Below are 21,759 nucleotides of genomic sequence, written 5' to 3'. Positions count from 1 at the left end.
ATGTCCACTCTTGTAATTGTTATATTTTAATATTCTATGTCAAGATCAGGACTGAACTATGCCTGTTTTCTAGTTATAATGGGATCATTTACCTCATTATCACCCATCATTCATTAACCTTACCTACCATCTCAAAAAAAGAGCTCTGTTATCGGTATTCGTACCGTTGGATACTTTTTCTCTGATAAAAACGTTCTAACTAAATGAAAATTATGTTACATCATAAAACTTTGGATTTAGTTTTCAGCTCCTCGAATCGATTTCACACGATATAAACTGTTGGTTGCCAAGACAACATTAAACCACGCTAACCCTGGATTGTGATCTTTTAATCTGTGTCACATATTTCAGTTCAGGTGCATCAGGCGAAAAAACAAAAAATTGCGAACAAATCACATGATCACCGTGAATATGAAATAATATCACCATCTGATTTAAAGTTCTCCACATTTAGAGCATCAGTTACAAGAATATCAATAAAAATAATAAACAGTTGAATTTTCAGTTGAGGTTTGAGGCGGCCATGTTGCTCCACAAATCACTGCAGGGAGCCAAACCTCAGGAGGCATCAACAACTCGCCTCCTGCTACGCTGCGTTATATATTACAGACAGCGCTTGTTTGATTCTGGCAGGTTTGATCTATGACAAAACCTCTACAGACCCTCCACATCCGCTGGGATATGAAATGATGACAGTCTCCACCCGCTCTGCACCTTCACCAGGCATAATGACTGATCCCATCCTGCTAAGCCAAGCACTTTGCTGCTCGTCTGCAGCATATTAGCTCAGCCAGAGGATATTCATAGACTGTCAAGCTGGGGCTGCGGTCAGGAAACGCTGACTTACGTGTAAATAGCAATTAAATTAGTCGGAGTCCTGGTTGCTGAGGGTGCACTGCCTGGTTTTAATGTGTGCAGACATTAACAGTGTGGCATAAATCACATTTATACAAGAAAAGAGAGGCATATTAAATTACACCTGTTAACAAATCCATTAACTGCTCCCCTGTCTTGTCAATTGGTTGTTACTTTTCATGAAACTATGCTGACTTATCATGCGCTGATTATATTTTGATTGTTAGTATGAACGTGCATGCGGTTAGAGTTGATAAAATGGTGTTTTAAATGTGCTATCCTATAACTTTATCTCAGGTATTTGTGTAATGGATCCCTAGTTTAAAAAGACGGTACATTTATGTAAAAGATGGCCCTGGAAAATTTAAAATAATACATCGGTGTAGATGAATTTTGTGTGATGAAGGAATTTGTCAGACACAAGAAAAAGGACGGAGAGTCAGAGGCGGCTGACGCTGGACACTTGAACGGACGTCCACCACAGATGTACAAGGTTGGCCGTGAGATGAGGTTGAGTCACAACAGCCGAGCTCCTTCCCTCGTAAACAGCCACACTTGCATTGCTGGGCACTATCAGTAATACCTCATCGGAACATTACGCACAGACGTGACCTTCACGCAGTCTGAACACAGCTACGCTCAGTGTCAGCTTCACTATCAGCAGGTGTTCTAGCAGCTAAGTCACAATTAACAAACGACTCATTGAAGACACCTGCAGCCTCACCCCCGGCCTCAGGTCAAGGCCCCGGTGTCGGATTGGCTCTTCGTCTTACAGACAAATTATGACAATAAGACCAAGAAACTTCAAACAAAGGACACCAGTTGAAATTCCTTATCAGTAGAGAATTAGGGATTTTAAGGTTCTGAGGCAGAGTTTCGTGAGAGCCACACTGTTGTAAACCAGAACTCTGGACGTACATTTAAAAAAAATGATAAATACATTTAAAACGATGATTAGCGTCCTTACAAAACCACGAGACTTCACAAAATGAACTAAAAGGTCACTTATGTGTCCAGTGATGCGTCGTACTAACGAAGGTATTAATGAACATGTTATGTAATCATCATTTAATCACACTTAACAGTTGCAAGACTCACAAATGCCTCTTTACATTTACAAAGTGTGGCGACTGAAGGTTAGACCGACCGTCTGCACAAAGACAGATGATCAATACAAAGATGGGGATGAGGGATTTTGTTCTCTGATCTCAACTTTTCCTACTAAATAAGTTTTGGGATGGACGAGTGGACAGACACGCCCTTCGTTATGGATAAACATTGACACGTCTCTCTTGATGCCCAAAAGCCTTAGCTGGGAATTCTGTGTACGTTTACCAGACACATAAAACGCTTGATGAATTCCAACAAAAGAACATTTTTCATCTGTTGTTTTTTTTTTTTTGTGGTGTCAATTCCTTACTGTTATCACACCTGTATTAAGTCAACAAAATTGTTAACATGTCCACCATTAATAAATGATTATAAGACACAATTGTCAACTGATGCCATGTTGTGAAGATGAGATGTTTTCTTTTCCAACACCAACCGTGACATTATTTTAGGCACAGCACTGGTAGTTTTCGGTTCAGCATCGAGAGGCTGAATGTGTAGCGAACACAAGGCACATTGTACCATCTCCAAAAGCTTTTTGTCTTTCATGCCTGGGAAAGTAACCTCTGCACTCTCTTCCAGAGTTATGTAGGCCAGCCTGCCGAGCACAGACAAGATGGAAGCAGGGCTCGGCAGCTGCAGCCTCAGCACAACCATCTCTTTACAGCTGCCGGTGCAGAAGCCATTTCTCACGGGAGACTGGATTATTACCGCATGCAGCCGAGGTAAATGCAGACACTTTTACAATGTTAGTGAAATACCTTGTGGTAGTAAACAAATCGGTTAGTGTGTTACTGAGTGGATACACAGACACGGTTCATATGCAGGCAGTTCATATTAAGACACATCTGTCAAATAATCTACACCAAATAAAGCAAATATCCACTATGTAAGGAGTCGAAGCTTGAAATCTCAAAGGTGCATTAAATATTCAAATATTTTAACAGTAAAAGACGGTATCGTCAATATTTCATGATAACTTAGATATTCTCAGCGCAGGATTGCTGTCTGACAACAAGCACAAACTCTCCTTGACAGCTCTACTTGTTTCGAGATCATCCTAAACCTCTAAATGTGTGAACTCTACTCCGAGTGCACACACACTGCCACATTCTTGTGTCTCTCCCAGTAATGACAGTCTTCCGGAAAGCTCCATGCAGCTGCAGACTCCTTGTGGCGACTGACAGCGTGAACAACAAACCCGCCCAGCTGCTTTTCCAACACTTTGACCACAGCTGGGGCATTTCCTTTCTTCCCCTGGCCCTCCATCAACTGCTGGATGTCGTCTCGCGGCACCGGATGGGGTTTGGTGCTGTACGACACCACCAGGTTGATGTTGTTCACCTGGAGCACCTCGAACCAGTTCTGTCCAGCCACATGATGAAAGTGCTCTCCTGCACGCCAGTTCCGGTAGGTGCTCCCGGAGTGGTTGATCAGCCGCACTGACCAACTGACCCAATCATACTTTTTCACCAAGAATTCAAGAATCTGCTGAGTTGTATCTTGTAGACTCTGGTCCTCCTTTGCTTGCAGGAGGTGCTGAGTGTCTATTTTTGCCTGATCTGGGAAGGCAGCAATGCAGGACTCAATGGTCGTCTTCATTTTGGACTCCACTCCGTCTATTTTTATGCTCCACTCCTCTATTTTGGACTGTTCCTCCTCATGGTCCTCAGTTAGGGCGCAGTGGCCCAACAGAGCAATCAGGCCCAAGAAGAAGAGCTCCTTCATCTGCACGCAGAAATCCTCCAGAAGGCGGCGGTTCCTTGCTACATACCTACAAAACAGATGACATCATAATTAAAAGTACCCACGCATTAGCTACCAAGCATTAGCTAGCCAAGCATTCGCTAGCACCCAAGTATTATCATTTCTTTATCAGTTCCTCATCCTGAGATACCACAGATTCCTGAAGATATTTTTTCCCTTTCATGACTTCTTGGTGAATCCAGAATTCAGGAAACTGCTGACCTCATAAGGGAAGCGAATGGAGAATGATGATTAACAGCAGCCAAATTATACAAAGCACCCAATAACAAACTCTCAAACACGTTCACCTAGTAAGCTGAATATTTCACAAGTCCTTTGGTGAGGGAGCCGCCTGACTAGAACAGGTTTACATTCCACAGTGGAGAGTGGCAAGGTCCCCTTATTTGAGCTTTGTTTGCACATCCAGTTGAAATTCCACCTCGTACTGCTTTCACTTGCCATGACAGCATTGCCGGGTACATGGATTTATTGTACATCACTGTGAGTGCAGTGTACTCTCAGGGTACTTTTGTATACTTTTGCTGATGTTAATCCTGCATGAATATTTATTTTCTGAATCCTCAATTTGCCAAGATGTCACGCAAGAGGAAATAGATATCTAATAATAAGTGATTGATAGTAAAATGATCATTCTGGGGTGACATATTGCTTTGAGGTATTTATTTGTTGCCCCTATCCAGAGACACCTGCAAAACAACATGTATGGACATCATGATTTTGGTTTACCTTTCTACTATCTTTAGAATGGACTCTCCAAAGGTGTTATTCCCCATCAGAGCGTCATAGAGCACAAGCAGGTTCTTCTCTCCACCTGTTTTAGCAAAATGCTCCAGAAAAAGCTGTCTCTTCACCTCCCGAAACTGTTGTTTGGCCTCTATGATGTCAACATATTTCCGGAACTGGTTCCTAATGTTCTCCTCTACAGTAAAGTACTGGGAATCCAGCTGCACCTTCTTGATCTCACTGTTGATGTCTTCCAGTTGGGTCGAGAGGATGTCAAGCTTGCTCCTCACTGTCACAAACTGCTCTTTGACGTAGAGGACCTCTTTGCTCTGGACATTATCCAAAGCCAGCCGTAGAACTGGAGCAGCAGCCTCACAGAGGGGGAAGAGTTCCCCCACAGAACTGGCTAAAACCTCGGCCCCCCTCTCGAACATGTCCATCACCGCCTCAATGGCCTCTTTCTTCTGGGCCACAATCCTTTCCAATGAACTGGTCATTTTCTGAGAGACAAGACAAAGTCTGGTGTTGAATATAAACGAGTCAGGGGAGAAGATGTGAAGTGTAAAATCAAAACTGGGGTGTTAGTCTTTAACCGGCAGGTTTAGGGACACGACAGTCCTTTTTAGCCATGTTTTGCTTTTCCCAGGCAGGTAAATGAGCCATGAGCAGGTCAAGCAAAGGGAGATTTGTTCCTGTCGTTTCTCAGGTCTGTTGAAATGAAAAGGGGATCAATTGAGTCTCTACTCGGTTACACGTTTGTCTATTATCACTGCGCATGGAAGTTTTCTCCGTCAGAACAAATGTCTAATGTCTCCTGATATGAAAGTGGAGAGGTTTTTCGATACGCATTGGAATTCAAGCCAACATCCCGAACCAAAAGGTGAGAAAACGTGAGACTTTTTAAGAAAAACACTGCTTAAAGGTCTAATATATTTTTGTGTCAGGGCAGTGTTTTGTTTGTTTTTTCCTTTTCCCTGATATTTACTTTGAAACCTCTTTGAGGGTCCCCAGTTTGGAATCACTGAATTCCAATGTGATTCCTTGTCTACTCAGGTCGAGGCTTCTGTCACGCTTTATTTGCGGCGGTTGACGATTACAAACAAGTTCAGGGACATTTACAGCTGCGGCTCCGTGCGCTGAATTGACAGCTTGCTTCGCGCAATTCGGCCTCTTGCCGTTATCTTGCAGCATCTGCAGCACCAGGGTTTGAGACGGGTGGGGGATTTGGGGCGACCTTCTTTTGACCCCATCATAATAAACATCTGTGCATTGGTCACCATCAGCATCCTGATGTGCTGAACCTGCACAATAGATTATTTTGGCAAGGAAAAGGGTCCCATCAACAGTGATAATTCAAATAAAATTATGGAAAAGTCTAAAGAAAAAAAAACAGTAATTACAGGGATGTTACTTAAAAAACATGAAAAATTGCAGCAAACATGGAAGTATTGGGTTTGTGTTTGTATTCAGTGAATAATGACCATGGTCCCACCATTGATCACGTGACTCTGCATCGTCAAGCAGCGCCCTGGAATGATTTCTTTTTTAATTATTATTTTTTTAAACCATTCTGGTCTCTTTTCCCCCTCAAAGATCAAATTAAACTACACCACTGAGAAGCTTTTCAGGATTTAACATTGTAGGATATTTCTGCAAATGCTTGCTATCTGAAAAGGTTTGTCACTAAATTAGAAACTTCCAAGAAGCTCCTTGCTTGTTATCATTAAGAAATGAATTTTATTATTATTATTATTATTATTTCAAATGTCTTTATGCTGACAGGTTTATTGTCACTGAATTCAATCTTCTGAATTGCAGAATTAAAAAGAAAACACCCTGAAAGATGCAGGTAGTGATGTCACAAAAGCAAAATGGGTGGCTGGATGAGAAAATGTCCTTGGGTGTTGTGTGTGTGTGTGTGTGTGTGTGTGTGTGTGTGTGTGTGTGTGTGTGTGTGTGTGTGTGTGTGTGTGTGTGTATGAGTCACGTCAGACCAGAGCAGTTCAAGACTAAACTGTGTTTAAAAAAAAAAGAATCCCTCACAACCCTGCTGGTGGCCTCACGCACATAAAGAAGTGATTCCTCCACGTTCACATCTTCATCTACAACTCCAGATGCTGCGTCACTCAACTCCTCCACGAACCAACATTCATTTTGTTCATCTAAAATGCGCCTTTTCTCTTTGTGATAACAACATTCAACGAAGCAAATCGAATCATGAATAATGGCAATGGAGAGAAATGGATGCACTTGCAAAAAAATGAGGAAACGAAAGGGGGAAAAAAAGGAGAAGAGCGTGTTTTTGTCTCCCTGTCATGCGCAACCAGCACCAGAAATGCAGTGGAGGTCTTTTTACGCACGGGTCTGTCGGGAGCAGCGGACACACCTTACAGCATTTTTACCTCTTCAGATGTAGGATAAGGACATGCACAACATTCCTCCAACAACAGCGTGTTTCTGTACCTGAATGACGCCGATCAGCTGGTCGTTCACGACTGATGAGCCTCAGCAGCTGCAAACAAGTTTTTTTGGTGGAGTTTTTTTTTTTCCCCTTCAAGTTTGAGAAAATCCCCACGGTTCTCTTTTCTGCTGTGGAGCTGAGGAGAGGTCTGAAAACAGGTTTGACAGAGAGAGAGAGAGAGAGAGAGAGAGAGAGAGAGAGAGAGAGAGAGAGGGAGGGAGAGAGAGAGGAGATGCGCGCACAATATCTGCAAAGGATAGAGAGACAGACAGACAGACAGACAGAACATGTTATCTGTTTTCCTATCAGTGCTCATGTCACCATTTCGGGGAGCTTTACGGCATCTTTTCCTCTAAACCATCATCTACCTCCTCTGAAAGAAGTCTCCTTTTGCGCACATTTGGCGCAAATATCATGATCTCCAGCAGTTAAAGCATCCGCACGGTAAGATTGCTTCTTGAGAAAAACAAAATCAAAAACAAATGACTGGCGTGTGTGTGTAAAAGTGTGATGATCCTCATCGTTATTTACATTTGCAATCACAAGAGCGTTCCAACTGCTGAACAGATGCGTGACTCGGGGCCTCGCCTGTGCTGAGATGATGGCTCATCCTTCCGAATGGCAACGAATTTGTTAACCGCGTAGTGTTTATTTATAACTCCGGCACAGGTCCGCGTCACCTCTCCCTAGTCACACGTGTCACAGTGTATAAATACACAGTGTTGTTCTGTAACGTCCCCTCAGCGATGGGACAAACGCCGTCACTCTTCATCAGCCTTTCGAGTTTCTGAGGCTCTGAACCTCCTCGCTGGTGCGCACACGACGCGCCCTGCGAGCGCTCAAGCGGATCCTCCCGCACCCGAATTGATTCTTCTCTTCCACGTGTCTTTATGCCATGTTGGTCTACTTTTAACTGAAATATTTTCTTTGGCTTAAAAGGAAAGGATGTGGGGGGGGGAGAGAGAGAGAGAGAGAGAGAGAGAGAGAGAGAGAGAGAGAGAGAGAGAGAGGATTATCTGACAGCGAAAATAAGCTTCATTGTGAGATCCTCCTCGCAGCCTCCAGCCAGCAGGGCAGGTAAGTCTCCCAGATACTTCCTAATCTGCATGTCAAACGCTTGGAATCCGCATTTTACGCTTTTGAGTCGCTATCTAAGAGCTGAGGGTGAAACCTGTTCAGCTGGATGATGACATGAGAGGCGTACACCCCAGGTATTTATTGTATGTGCCCATTTGAATTCTCCTGGAGACGTTTGTGTTTTGTCTCTAATCTCTCAAATATCTTTCATATGGGAAATGGAGTTGTTGTTGTTTTTTTAAACAGGCTTTAGAAAATCGTCAGTTTAGACATGTGATGCTTGAGTCAGTGAATCCTCCTGGAGCTCAAGAAACAGGTGTAACAGCGCATCTATCGGAGTGCTTGCGCCCTCTGGCGTACAATTGGGTAAACTGCTATTTCACGTTTCCTCCTGGATCTGCGGCCTCCTCCTGAACCAGCTGAGGACATTCATGAATACCAGTGTGTTCGAAACCTTGGCAGAAAAGGAAAAACTCGAATATGTTTAACCCAACAACCAACATTTGTGCCTGTTTCAGTAGGTTTTGTTTTTGCTTGATTTATTATCTTTATTTCTATGTTTGGTTGAGCTTCTTTTACCCCTCATTCTGTGTCTACCCGTGCAGGCTTGCCCTCAGTTTAAATACATGTACCATAGCTGCATTTGGGAATTTGTCTACTGCATCTACACTCAAACTGAGCCATGCACTCTTCTGCTGCTCATTTAAAAGGCGCATGTTTCTTTTGCTACTGATATTGCGGTATTATGTCTGACTGAGGCGGTCACTCAGGAACCATCTCGCCATACAGTGGAACATTTATCAGCTGTTGAATTTTTATCAACCACACCAACGTGTTCCCAGTCCGATCACTGTCCTGCTCCTCCTGGGAGGGGCCTCATGGATGCGAATCTTAGGCTATGTTACATAACTAACAGTTCTGGAGGTGGGAAATATTTATGGGTATGTTAGAAGATGCCGGCACGGTGGTGCAGTGGTCAGCACTGTCACCTCCCAGCAAGAAGGTTCAGGGTTTGACACCCGGCTTGGGCACAGGATCTTTCTGTGTGGAGTCTCCATGTTCTCCCTGTTCCTGCGTGGGTTCTCTCTGGTACTCCAGCTTCCTCCACAGTCCAAAGACATCAAGAGGGGACGAGGCTGATTGATACTCTAAACTGACTGTAGGTGTGGCTGTGAGTGTGCACCACCGTGCCGCCACATTCCACATCTCAAAACATGAATTACTTTCAAACATATCTTTTTACTTGTTCTGGATAATTGATTCTGTTACTAGAGTGACAGAACTGGTGTCCCGTTTGTTCATTCAAAGCTTGAAGAGGTTCATTTATTTTGAAGTGTTTCATTTATTTTGAAGCAAATGATGAATATGTAGTGTTCATGACAGACGTGGACCAACACCTGAAACAAAAACTTCCACTTCAGGACAGAACTGTTAACAAGTGAGACCGTCGGAATCTATTCGTATTTTTGATGCAACCCATATGTTACCACTCAATTATACATGCAGAATATAAATCTTAAATTTAAACCTTAAATCTTAACTGTAGAGTATGAACATTCACTCGACACTTCATTCAACCCAAGTCAAAGACTAACATGATAACCCTTAAAAAACACAAGAATACAAAACAGCATTTTAGGCACTGTTGGGCAGAAGAACAGCCAAAACATTTATGATGCAGAGGCTTAAGTGAAAAAAAAAAAAATGAATATAAAAATAATATAAATTCAATTTCCCCTCTACACGTCAAGATCTAAATCCTCACAATGATACAAAGCAGCAGCCCACTGACGATAATGAGTAATAATTGCGACAATTGTTTATGCACGACGCTCAAGCACACCTAAAATATGAAGATATATCAAATTTGCAAAAGCGTGGAAGGAGGGATACACATTTAGTTTTGCATAAACTTTAGAAGACATTGCACTTGTGATTTCTTTGTATGTTGTGTTTTAACTGAAGCTGGTTCAACGGGAGACTGATAACTGTTGGCGTACGCAGCAGTTGATTCACTAGCGTGGATAAGTGATGCCCTCTAGTGGTCACACCTTCATATGACAGTAGTCTGAGCTCGATTTTATATTCTTTTTTCCTTTAAGGCCAACTTGAATGTGTTTTGTTGTAACACATGTAACTGCAATGTTGAATAACTCATTACTTTTGTAAATTTTAGGATAAAAACATAGTAAAGAGGGTGTGTTCCCATTCAGAGTCTGATTTATGGACAGTGTTTCGATGAAGGACATCTACAGCAACGTGATACTGCACGTTATGGCTCAGCTTAGTTTAAAGAGTGGATTTGGAATCAACATAGCCGTTAACGCCAAAGAGACCAGTTGAAACCCTGGTTTATAATGTTTCAAATTGCCTGAAGAATCAATGTCTATGTGAGCTGATGGTCAGGGTAGCAGACATCAGAGACCTCCGCCTGCTGAAGTCTACCTTTATCTCAGTCTTGCTACTGGAAATGACGCTCACCTCCAATTATCCTTGATTGGTTCTTCCCTAATTGCTTCCTTTTGTTTCTTAGCAACAGGAGGACACTGTCCCCCTAAGAGTCCCGCTGTTGTTCTCAAATCTCAAAGACTACTTTCATATGAAGTTAGGACAGGTAGGGATTGAGATAATATATTCAGAGATTTATAACAGTGAATGTAGCTGTGTAGGAAGAGCAGAAGCTAGCAGGAATGTCGACATGCAGGTCCTGAATCAGGAGAGAGGGACCAGCTTCTTCATTTGCACCTGCTGAGAGCCTCTTTCATCTTCTGTTGCACCTCCTCCATCCTATCCGCCCACTCCAGGGTCAGCGTTTCCTCGTCGTCTTGGATGATGGCAGAGTAGCCCATGAAGGCGATGAGCCCGATGCAGAACAGACAGTTCAGCCGTTTGCAGAGGTTTTCCATGATGCAGCGGTTGCCTTGCGAGTGCTCCATGTAGACCTCCAGAATGGGCCTGCTGAAGAGCTTCCGCTTGCCCACCACACCATCAAAAAGCGTGTGGAGATTCTGGTCACCAAAGTCAGTGGAGTAGCCCTCTACAAAATTCTTCTTTCTGCACTCGTGTTGGTCTGGCTCTGCATTCACCATCAACATGAACATCCTGTACTGGTTCTTCAGGTTCTCTTCCACATGGCCATACTGGCAATCGATCAGGCCCTTCTTGATCTGTGACACCGTGTTGCGATTCTGCTCAGAAAGCTGGTTCAGCACCTCGTTGACGAGGCCGAACTGAATCTTTAGGGTGCGGATGTCCTCATCGTCCACGTGGTGCAGCACCACGCGGATCAGGGCACCAGCCACACCAAAAATGGGGTTAATGACGGCTGCTGCTGAGGAGATAGTCGACACACACCTGAGCACATGGCACAGGTTTTGCTTCAGCTTGGCCCGGTCCTCATTGATGTCATCTTCCATTGTGGTTTCCAGGCGGAGCAGATGCCAAGGTCACTTCAGGAGGTGGCGATAAGCCTAGACGTCAGTGAGAGAGACAGAGGAGAGAAAGATTAGAGTTTAAGTGAAACTGTGGCATTCAGGGTTTAAAACAACAATAGGGGTTAAAAACAATATGAAGTTGTAGGGTCAGCCAGTCTCCCCAGCACACCAGTACTGGGAGTTTGCTAGCTCGCGCCAACATTTACTCAAATGGTCCTCATCAGGACTCAAATCTATTCTAATTGTATCAAGTCAGAACAACTTCGCATGGAGGCCTGCCAGCAGTTCCTCAAGGACACTCCGATGCACCTACAGGCATTTCCTGACTGTGCACTTAGATGCTGGTGGCGGTGGAAGAACGTTTGGTTTATTGCTCATTATATTTGAACAACTACATAGGATTTAAATGACCAGATATGCTTATTGATTGACTCGTTCTTCCCCTGGGATGAACATGAGGGAGTTTGTATGCTGGGGCACACAAACCTGCAGGCTCCTCCAGCATGGCCAGCAATGTCGCTGTTATGTTACAAAATGGCACAATCTTTTATTATTATTATTATATGCGTTCAGTTTTGGTTTTGTATGATTACATAACATTTCCTATGAAAGAAAACGGCATATTTGCCATTCCAAACGGGCGTGTGTGAGTGTGGACCTTTAGCACTGCTAATTAAAGATCCCAATTATTAATAAAAAGATCTGCAAGTACAGATTTAAGATTATTTTGATGAGGGTCTGCATGAGATGTCGCTTAGCTGAAAGACACATTGTTTCATCCTTCTGGTGTTTTCCGTCTTTTCTTTATAGTTTTAGCAATAAAATGCACGAGGAGTGTTTTTTTATATATAAACAATTTGATGTCAGCTTGGGCTATGGGAAAATCTAAAAAGGTACTATTTTCTGCTAATTTTCTTTTTGACAAGATATTCGAGGCATGTAACAGTATAAAAAACAAAACAATGACTATTAGAATTAACTGCATCAATAAGTGTGAGATTTGTGTGCAAATGTGTGTGGCCATAAATCTGATGGCCACTGAGACGAGAAAAAGGCCACAGTTAAAGCCTCGTGCAGCTGTCCACCAGCTGATGTCATGTCTGATAAACACATCGTCTTACAGACAAGCAGAACAAATCCTAATAGCAACATTTAGCCGTTGCAAAAAAGCAGCTGACATCCATCTGGCTGGTATGCTATTCAGCTCTTCAGTAGCTGATCAGCACAAATGGATTTGTTCAGCTCTCCAAAGCCTGAAACACTTGAAATGCTTTGACAGGCACAGAGAATGAGCAGTTTCACGGCACTTCCAGCAACATGACAAATGATCGTTACGGCGATGTGCTGGACTGGTTGAGTGTTGGAGGACAGAGGACACAGTTTACACCAAAGTCTCCTCTTCAAACTCACACAGGAAGCCCGTCCTGTGTTGGTAGAGTGAGGAAATTGTCCCGATCAGATGAAATGAAACAAAAACTCAGCTGCTCACATGCAGTCTCTCTACCAGGAAGTGAACAGGAGATTTTTTTTCCTTTGCTTGCCGCAGTTGTCAGCAGTGAAGGAGTTAACAACAAGCCTCTCTGACAGAGTAACGCTGAAGCTTTTTCAGCACCAGACCGCCCTCAATGTGTTTCTATGGGCCAGGCTGATAGCTCCTCAGTCAGCAGCACTATTGGCTTCATGAGGAAGTCGTGCAGGGAGACGCTGCAGGAGAAGCTAATGGGTGGACAACGGCAGTCTCAGCTGCAGTGCAGCTAGAAAACACACGTCACAGTCTAGGAAGCTGGAAGACGTGTTTAATATACAACAGGAGCTGCTATACAAATTGTCTTAAAGGGTTGTATGAGCTGACTGATGGCTGAATACCAAGAGAAAGTACATACTAGTATCCGTGTTATCTTCTTGCACACCTCTGTGTCTGCTCGGCATGCAGCCAACACCCACGACTCAAACATAACACCATAATCTCAACACCAGTGTGGTGCTGACAATAGTGACCCAGACAGCTAGTGTCCGCAAGGCAGAGCACGCCCAGACAGACACCCCTGAGAGGGTGTGCGTGTGTGTCTGTTGTGTTCTCTCCTCTAAATCTATATACCTGTGACCACCAGAGGGGGCTGTAAATGACTTTTAACGACCATCAGATTTCAGCACCACGACTGCAGGACTGAAAGCTGTGACACAGAAGAACGATTTAACCCTTTCATTTCTGATTCAATTTAAATGATGGGTTTAAATGCATAGGGAAAAACACTAGAACAGTCTGAGGTTTAACTCCATTTAATCCCTCTCATAAATCTACTTGAGTTCAATGTTGGAAGAGCAGACCAAAAAGTTCATAAATGATCCCAGAAGGCCTTTTTTACAAGGTTGCTTCATATAAAATTGCTTCATTCCCTATGTGTCAGCCCTACAGTTTATTGGTCCATCTTAATTTATTTCTTTACATGTAATAGTTCCACCCAGCTAGGTGTTTCTGGTTTTTGTATTGGAGCTTCACAGCAACTAAATTACCAAAGGATAATGCATTGCATTTATGTCCTTGTGTTCACAGGTCACGCCATATGATAGACGGAACATGTCTCCACACCATACGGCAAACTACGACAGCAGGTAATTGAAGGGTTAAATTATTTTAAATGATCTAATTGATGCAAAGTAATTCTCTGGAACATCATCATTTTGTGATTCCTACATTTGTAAGGGTTCGTAAATAAGTTGGGCAACACTAAGATACAAAGAAAGGAAAATTAACCCTTTGTGCAAGTTAAATTCTTTATAAACTAGGGTGTCACCAGCAAATACATTTATTTACTATTGGACTTGGTTGTTTAGTGTTTCTTTTTGAATCAATTCAGAGACGTGAGGACAAATGAATGGTCATACAGGTTGATATATTAATAAATTACTATTTATTAAAATATCTAAACATTACAACTGCTGGGTTTAAGACCTCTATGTGAGTTAACCAACCCCAGCATGACCTCAAGAGAACTCCGACTAATCAGCCTGCCAGTCTTGGCCTAAAGTTGTGGTTCTCGCCTCTCCGCTCACCTCCGTTAGTGAGTGCATCATATACACAGAGTCGTGATTGAAGAGATGAACACTTCAAGTTTTATCTGGACGGAATTCACTTACTCTAGATCGTAAACAGAGCAGCTGTGTGTCTCTAATCAGGAAGTGTGAACCTGGGCAGTAGCCATCTTGAATGCTCTCTTTCTGCATAGCAAGGCTAGGCTAATACCAAACTTACACATTAAGTGTCATTAAATTCTCAATAAGTAATTAAATTGTATTTCCGTTGAAATATAATTAGTCATATGCTCTTTTAACATAAGTTTGCTCCCTAATTTCAGGGAAATGAGTGTGAGAGTTGGACACTTCCAAGGAGGCAGACCCTGCAGGATAACGCAGTTCAGACAATAACTGTAGAATGAAGGCTTACATATCACAATGGAGGGTCTTCCGGAGTTTTTCTACACTAGTAAGTACTTAAACAAGCAAAGTATTCCCCCTCCTGAGAGCTCAGGGCCAGCAAGAAGCCTCCCAGCCCCGCTATGGCTCCCCCTAGCCGTCCCTCCATATTTCCTTGTTAATGCACTCCACTGCCCTGACCCTCCCTACACTGTCTCATGGCAAAGTCACCAAAAATACACCTGAAAACCTCCATCTAAGTGACCAAATGTGGAATATAAGGCCTCCATCCTCATCCCAGCCAACATTAAGCACCATTGGCCCAACCAGAACATAGGATTTCTTACCTTTCCAGCAGTGAACCAACCTAGGACTCTCTTCTGAAAGTCCCAATCTCGACAGTCTCTTTCTTCTACCCAGCAACCCCTGCAAAAAAGGACACTTCCATGTATGTTGGATATGTAGGGGTGATCCAATTCTACAAAACCTTTATCTAAGAGCCCAGAGCCCTCCCCAGACCAAAAAAATGGCAATTTTGGACCCAAATATTAAGATGCTCAGATATATTAATTTATAATATCATATTTGTGGCCTGGAACTATAAAACCCATCCTCTAAAACACCATCATGTACCCCTATGATTTGAATTTATTGTGGTCCATCCAATAGCCATACAGTTAGAACTAAGAAGAAATTGTCAGTCAGTGCGCAGCTGAGCTTTAAAAATACTTTCCGCAGCCGCTTGTGTGTTTGCCAAGCCCCGCAGCCTCTATAGGAGGCAACAAATAGCCCATTGATGGGATTTAGGAGTCAAAGAGACCCTTTTCTTGTGGACTGAACCAAATAAATATCAGGATATTTTTCCCACGAAAGTAGAATCCAACAAAGCTCGAGGAAAAGCGTGGATCCACACGAGCCTTTCCAAAAGTGCGCAGGTGTATCCAAAGGCAAAGAGAAGTCTTAACATGCTAAAGGAGATGGAAAAAACAATATTATCCAGCCCACGAGGTAAATATCACGATAATTCTATTCAAGATCTACAAATTGTGTGATTAAATTAAAGCTACGATCAACTAATTCCGTATTGTTTGGCAATTTAACAGCGGAGCGCAACAGAAAAGCAGCCTCCCAGATTGCGCATATTGCACAGCAGATTGCAACTTAGTATTTTGCACGTTGATCACATCCCACTCAAAATTTCTCTGCCACCCCAAAGCACCTTGATAGCCGAAACAAATCCGAGTTCTTGTCAGACCGGGGACGCGACGGTTAAAGCTGTTGAGTTAAAAAAAAGCCACCTGTGCAAAGTGTTTTGGCTTCTGGCAGGAAGTTTTACAGCCTCTCTGAGATCGCACTGATGTTTGTGGCTCCCACCTCGTTTGTTACAACCACAGCCACTGACAGGATCTTTGCGTCTGCCTTCTTTCATGTCATGTCGAGACCTGAGCCAGCGTCAAGAACCCGCATCCCCCCGATGATATAGCGAGCCTCGTGCTACAGAAACCAAGGGGGAGCGCTGACATTCCTCCCCTCCGCGCGGGTTGTCTAGAAGCAGCAGAAAAGAAAAGCAAAACAAGAAATTATAACGCAAAGTCCCCAAGAGAAATAAATAAGTCTTTGTTTGCAGCTTGGAAGTGGCGGTCCTCACCAACCGTCAGACCTGCGGGGTAAACCATGTGCAGTAGTCAGCGCAACAGCCGGACACGCGCCTGTCCTCCTTGCGCATTTGACGCGGCAGCTGTTTAACAGATCGCGTTTCACAATGATGCCACTGCGCCATGCAGACGCTCTGACCTGCAGTAGCACGCATGCAAAGTCAGTTGCGGGTCGGTTGACGTGCGTAATAACAGTCCCTGTGGCAAGACGTTCTTGTTTGTCATGTAAAAATGTGTGTGTGTGTGTGTGTGTGTGTGTTGGGGGAGGGGGCGGGCGGCGCAGGTGTTCTCCAGTGTTGACGGTCTCAAACCGACATTTACAAACCTGCACGTCACCACCCGCTATATTCCCTCTTCACGTGATTATTACCCAGTACCTTTAATCCCACGTCATCATACCCCGCCATGGTCGACCGTCTTTGTCATCATGTGTTTTATGTATAAATGCGTTGTATTGTTTGTGTGTTAGTTTACAATCTGCCAGTGGTGCGCAGATGAAAATTAGCTGAAGCTAAATCTGCTACAGCGCCCTAAATGGCAGCAGTTCCGTTTGTCACATGGTCCCTTCGAAATGAAGAAACGACGCACTGCTCTCATTGGATAGACGGTTTTCTTTTCCTGTATTACTGGAAAACTTGACCTGCCGTTTGTAGCATTTAACAAGCCTAAGAATAAATGAGTACATGGGAAAACTGTCTTTTGTTGTACTTCATAATTTTCACAGTTAAGCACATGTTTTGGACTAAAAAGAAAAACGTCCAGGGTCAGACTTGCACTCATTTAATGATGAAAGGGAAAAAAATCTGGTGTGAATTGAAAACTTGCTGAATAAAACGACAGAAACACTGTTGATAAAGACATGATCTTTTGGGGACAAACGAAACACCAGAGCTGTATTTAAAAAAAAAAAAATCTTGATTTTATTCTTTAACCTCAATTAGAAAAGCACAGAACAATTCTTTGTGTTACTACAAAAGAGTAAAATAACAAAACTAAAAAGGAGATCCAGATATGAGCTGCTGAACACAAAAACATGATGCCTGAATTGTAGTTACAGTTATTGGACTCCAGGGGCGCTGCAGTGGTACAACAGTTAATAGTGTGTATACTGTACAATTTATGAATATACTGCCCTACATTTCCTCAATCATTTAAGTGTTTCATACATGTTTGTGGCGCAGTGAGCATAAGGAAGAGGAGATAAATAGAATTTTGCTCCGAGGTGACATGAATGCAATCAGGTGATTAATGCAACAAAGAAACATGAGAATTTACAAGGCAGTTTCTTTTAAAACAAAACTTATTCGGCCCGAATCAGCAGAAATGTCATTTTCAGAAGTGTATATCAACCAAAATATGACAAAACTCAGTCATGTCGTCTGCTGTTAGTCCTCTGAATTAAGTTCTATTCTTGTATCAGCTGCACAAAATTCCTCCCAGTCCTCCGCTGCTGGTGTGGGACCCTCCTCCGTTGGTTCCCTCCGGGTCTCCAGGAGGCTCCATGTTCTGGAGCAGTTGTTCATACTGTGTGGGTTCCGTCTGGTGGCGAGCCAATTTGCGTGCATAGTATCTCTTCGATGAAGCTCTCCACGCCTCCCTCTGAAGCGCCTGAGACTCAACAGGCAACTCGGATATCAGCGTCCTCTTCCTCTTGTCCACAAAGGAGATGGGATGTGAATACTGGGAGTTCGTATGGTGGTGTAAGGTAGCAGAGGGGCTGGCCTGCTGGCGGGCGATTTTCCTGGCATAGTAGCGCCTGGAAGCTGCTCTCCAGGCTGCTCGCTTCAATCTCTGGGCCTCCTCTGGCAGCTCTGACATTGGGACGCTCTTCTTCTTGTTCCTGAGGAGGACAAGAGAGGAGACGGGAGATGAGGTAGTGTACCGCTCAAAAGCAGCAAACACATTCTCACCTGTCACTATGAGCTGAAAACTATTCTAGTAAAAGGAGATTGAAGATTAGTCGGCCAATTTCTGCTGGATCGGCGTGATAAACGTGTGACGGCAGCCGGCTCAATGAATGGCTGCTCTTTGTATCAGCCGACGCACTCTGAAGCTGCTCGTCTTCACGGCATCTTAGTGTGGCTAAAGAGTTCCACACACATCTCAGACACCGTCAGCTGCTCAGGAATTATTCCATTTACTGATTCTGGTCATTTATTCGACAAAACTGAGAGGACGAGCACCACCGGCAATTCTACAATGAAGTCGTCCTTCAAGGTTTTTTTATCAAACAAAAATGGAACAATAACTGCTTGTTTTCTACTTTTCAAATGTGTTTCTGTTGTAACAATGGGAATAAAAAAAACTGTTTGAAAATGTCTTTGACGCAGAGCCAAAATGATTGAAGTCCTTGTGAAATGTCGGCATGCACTGGATCAATAAAGTATCTCGAAGCCTGACTCTGCGTATGTGTTTGTTGAAAGTAAAAGCACGAGCCTGGAGGCACTGCCAGCAGATTCGGCTGACCTTTATCTTAGCCAATCACAGCAGCTAAAACGGCCACTTTTCTGCTAGCAAACGCGTAGAAGACAATTGAATTGTTCTCCCCTCAGACATCCCAAGTGTCACCGGACCAAACCGCTCAACTTATGCTGTAATTCCCCCACTGTTCAACAGCCTCAACATTACCAAGTTACAGAGCAACATCAGAGCTCTCTGCTAATATGACATGAACATTCATAATGACGAATGTTTTAACCGTTCAGATATTCCTAATGTTATGGGACTAAACGGGTTATTCCACACTCCTTAATGCAGGGGGAGTCATCAGGTGGGGTTTTTTAAATTTTTAATTTACAGGAAGAGGATTCTAAAGTGAAGACATCTACCTTTTTGACACATAGTCTGCAAATAAGGGATAAACAATCACCCCTGAGTTTAATACTGGAAAGATGCATCCCACCTCTGGCATACATACCCTGCTATCAACATCTCTAGTGTTTCTAACTTTACTAAAACACACAGGTACCGACTCTTGATGAGGTCACCGTGGCCTCATGAACCCACCTCAGGTGCTCTGTCTCGGCCGTCTGCGGTCCAGCCAGATCTGCCTGAGGTATCTCCCCGGTTCGTTTACCTTCTCTGTTCTCCAGTTTTTCTGACAGAATCAGAAGGAATACAAGTCTTAGTCACGCAAAGACAAACCACACAAAAGAATGTTGCATGTTTTGGCTCGTCGAGCAGCTCCTCACACGGCTGGAGGCTGGTTGAAGATATCTGCATGACTTTATTTTATTTGACCAAAATAAGCTAAATGCCTCTCAACTCATATTGAATAAATGGATGAGAGGCTGCCAACGTCAACTGAATGAAAATAAAGCTTAAAATGAGCAACATTTGAGTTTAGGTAAACCAGTATCTGATAAGCTCCCAACTGTTAAAGCCAACTTTAAACACTTGATATCCTTGGATGGTGACTTAGACAAGGCTGTGGCTCAACACCCAATAACAGAATCATACATCAACGTGGCCATTGTGAACATTACCATATGATAAATCATCAAACTTAGTTACATTACTTTTGAAACTGCTGCTGTCTTTGTGGTGACATGGACTCGCTGCCCTCTGCTGGGGCTCGCAGAATCTCTCTTCACTCATCTCCCACTTGATTAAGACCGTGTCGATGTCACATGGCTCTTCTTTGATGATGATGCTGCTGGGTGGAGATGGCGGAGGATTCCTGATGACCTCCAATACACCCACGGCTTCAGCAGAGTGGGAGGTGCAGCTCTGGTCCAGATCCAATCTGCTGGGGGACGAGGGGAGAGCTGCCTCCAGGCTTTGGGAGGAGACGTGTGATGGTGGTCTGGCGTAAAGACCCACTGTGGAGAAAGGACACAAATGTGAAATACTCAGGGATGGAGGTTACATATTCAAAACACACACACACACACACACCCTATTTAAAGTATTGCAGTAGAGTTTATCTTATTTGTCCTTTTATTGACACAGATTGAGAACGGATCAGTCAACTGACAGAATATTGATCAGGTACTATTTTATTTATGCAGCAAAAACGGAACATTTTCTTTCAGTGCAGCTTCTCGGATGTAACTCTGATTCCCTTTGAGCACAGATAATGAATAGAAGATCCACTTGAATGATCCTGTCTAATCTGAGGTTAACAATATGTGCTCATCGGCCTCTAAAATGCAGAGTTGAACTTGATCACCGAGGTTTAAACAATGGGCCTGTACAAAATGAGACAAGGATCAGAGTAATGAGGGAAAAAAAGTATTTTAAGATCCTAAATAAGGATGGGGATGAGTCGAGGGGAAGGCTGTGTTTACGGAGCCGAGCATGGACGAAATTAAAGGAACTCTCATTATTGTGATGTCAAAGAGGACTAAGATGGACAACGAAGAGATCATATTTTGAATTCTCACTGGCTGTCAGGCTGTCACTGGGGAGGGTAACTTCACAAATAATTCACTTCATAAAAGAAATAAAGCGTTTAAACTACCGTTACAAACACATACTGTAAAATAAATGAAGCAAAAATGCAGAAAAAATTCCTTAGACTGACAGGATGTTTAACTTACTTACAGGAGCTACTCATGTCACACTGCTGCTCCCCTCCAACCAGCTCAGCGTCCATGCAGTCTTGACTGAAGCCGCTCTGCTCGCCCTTCTGCCGGTCATCGGGGCTCTGTGAGCCTACAATGCTGCTGCCAAACAGCCCGCAGGAACATCCCTGCTGGCGCAGGACCTGCAGATCCTGCTCGATCTCCCCGAGTCTGCACTCCAGCCGTTGGATCTCTTTGTCCCTGTCGGCCACCATCCGCTGGTACTCGCGACTCCTGGCACTGTTGACACCGTAAAGCACGTTTATGATCGAGTCTATCGCCAACCGAATGGCGTTTTCCACCACAAGGACTTCCTCGTCGCGCAGGTGTTGATGCATACTTGTGTTTTTAACTAAATTCATCGTTTAAATCGGCCTGTGTTTATGTGGAAAAGCGTCCAACAAGGAGGCTAAGCTATCAGACGCCGAGACTCACCGAGACGCGAGCTCGTAAAAATACACACATCTAATAAAAAGATCCAAAGCGGTTAGGTGATGTACAAAACGAGACTATGAAGCAACAAATATAGTCTTCTATTTCCCTAGCTGTTTTATCCATCATAGGAGTAACTAAAACATCCACCCATCCACTTTCAAAGATACGGCTTTGCTTCCTGCCTGCGTCTTTCACTTACTCCCCTGCCTGTCAGGGAACGTATGTCCGGTGCCACAGCGCCACCTGGTGGCTCGGAGGACTGC

At 43.6% G+C, this 21,759-nt stretch overlaps 3 protein-coding genes and 1 long non-coding RNA gene across 6 annotated transcripts; 1 reads left to right on the top strand and 3 right to left on the bottom strand.

Annotated features, from left to right (window-relative positions):
* Positions 1 to 343: 343 nt before the first annotated feature.
* Positions 344 to 7,808, bottom strand: rpz6 (rapunzel 6). The gene is made up of 4 exons (XM_086217854.1): positions 7,285 to 7,808; positions 6,919 to 7,163; positions 4,459 to 4,955; positions 344 to 3,739 (listed from the first exon to the last, which is right to left on the bottom strand). The coding sequence occupies exons 3-4, from the start codon at positions 4,950 to 4,952 to the stop codon at positions 3,049 to 3,051; spliced, it is 1,185 nt and encodes a 394-aa protein (XP_086073980.1). The 5' UTR covers positions 4,953 to 4,955; positions 6,919 to 7,163; positions 7,285 to 7,808; the 3' UTR covers positions 344 to 3,048.
* Positions 4,964 to 18,886, top strand: LOC147252926 (uncharacterized). Of its 3 annotated transcripts, none has more exons than XR_015118510.1 (3): positions 4,964 to 5,335; positions 13,982 to 14,040; positions 14,784 to 18,886. It is a non-coding gene; the product is annotated as an uncharacterized LOC147252926 (long non-coding RNA). The 3 variants fall into 3 exon arrangements; XR_015118509.1 differs by lacking the exon at positions 4,964 to 5,335 and adding an exon at positions 6,594 to 7,360; XR_015118508.1 differs by lacking the exon at positions 4,964 to 5,335 and adding an exon at positions 6,594 to 7,993.
* Positions 9,314 to 16,384, bottom strand: rpz (rapunzel). The gene is made up of 3 exons (XM_086217855.1): positions 16,216 to 16,384; positions 15,189 to 15,267; positions 9,314 to 11,463 (listed from the first exon to the last, which is right to left on the bottom strand). Exon 3 carries the CDS (start codon positions 11,407 to 11,409, stop codon positions 10,729 to 10,731), a length of 681 nt encoding a protein of 226 aa, XP_086073981.1. The 5' UTR covers positions 11,410 to 11,463; positions 15,189 to 15,267; positions 16,216 to 16,384; the 3' UTR covers positions 9,314 to 10,728.
* LOC147252925 (uncharacterized) lies at positions 17,139 to 21,724 on the bottom strand. Its single transcript, XM_086217853.1, has 4 exons — positions 21,042 to 21,724; positions 20,015 to 20,317; positions 19,503 to 19,593; positions 17,139 to 18,336 (listed from the first exon to the last, which is right to left on the bottom strand). The coding sequence occupies exons 1-4, from the start codon at positions 21,421 to 21,423 to the stop codon at positions 17,913 to 17,915; spliced, it is 1,200 nt and encodes a 399-aa protein (XP_086073979.1). The 5' UTR covers positions 21,424 to 21,724; the 3' UTR covers positions 17,139 to 17,912.
* Positions 21,725 to 21,759: the final 35 nt, after the last annotated feature.

The sequence above is a fragment of the Aulostomus chinensis genome, chromosome 11, assembly GCF_037954235.1.
Source record: "Aulostomus chinensis isolate RoL2024-O1b breed Wild chromosome 11, RoL_Achi_v1.0, whole genome shotgun sequence".
In the NCBI taxonomy this organism is placed as follows: domain Eukaryota; kingdom Metazoa; phylum Chordata; class Actinopteri; order Syngnathiformes; family Aulostomidae; genus Aulostomus; species Aulostomus chinensis.
Note: the sequence above shows the minus strand (reverse complement) of the source record. Positions and strands in the feature narration are given on the sequence as shown.